We start from the raw sequence: 742 nt of genomic DNA on the forward strand, positions 1-742 counted from the left end.
CTCAAATGGCGAGCGAGGGTACTTAACCTCCGGTGCGAAGCAGGGGACTGACAGCGCATGTTAGCATCTCCCATCGTTGTACGGTTTTCGATACGCCGTTCGCGCGACTTTCGGCAAAGGAAAGTTCTTTCGCCAGCGGTTTTTATAAAGACTGTGGGGGTTGCGATGACGTGGCGTTGAGTCGCGGCAAGATGACGCCATGTGGGCCCCGCAGAGATGATCTTCTGACACGTGGCGGTATGGTTTCTCGAAGCGCAGTTGGCGAAGAAGGCACGGAACGCCGGGGAGGATAAGAGCGAAATGTGGGACCCTTCTGTCATTTTGAGGTCAAGAAGTGGGTCTTATTGTATCTCCAACAGCTTCTCCAAAAAAAATTTTAAAATGGAGAAGCAAAAATCATATTCTTTAACTAATTTTTACACCAACTCCAACAGTTTCTCCATTTTAAAGAAATATTTTTTTCCTCTAAAAATTTAGAGAATGCTGCTGATTTGGGGAAGCTTCCCCATTTTTTCTCCTTCATCCCTATTTTGGGGAATGAGATGGGAAATCTGTTGGACCAAAAACTTAACTAAATTCTCCAAAAGTGAAAAATAGGGAAGCTGTTGGAGATGCTCTTACAACTGAATACTATTCTCTCGTGTAGTCACGTGCGAGGTGGCGATGTGTTGCGTGCAAATAACACAGAACCGTTTGGGAGTGATAACGTGCGTCCCCTAATTAGTAGTTATGCTCCCTAATT

General features: G+C 45.3%; 1 protein-coding gene across 1 annotated transcript in view; it reads right to left on the reverse strand.

The window, feature by feature from the left end:
* LOC109839903 (aspartate aminotransferase, cytoplasmic-like) overlaps window positions 1-516 on the reverse strand; it is a 19,196-nt gene extending 18,680 nt beyond the window's left edge. The window contains 1 exon segment of the mRNA XM_020408356.1: window positions 1-516. This exon segment is cut by the window's left edge and continues 13 nt beyond it. Within this exon segment, the coding sequence (XP_020263945.1) occupies window positions 1-320 (320 nt within the window). The 5' untranslated portion in view covers window positions 321-516.

The sequence above is a fragment of the Asparagus officinalis genome, chromosome 5 (assembly GCF_001876935.1).
Source record: "Asparagus officinalis chromosome 5, Aspof.V1, whole genome shotgun sequence".
Lineage (NCBI taxonomy): Eukaryota > Viridiplantae > Streptophyta > Magnoliopsida > Asparagales > Asparagaceae > Asparagus > Asparagus officinalis.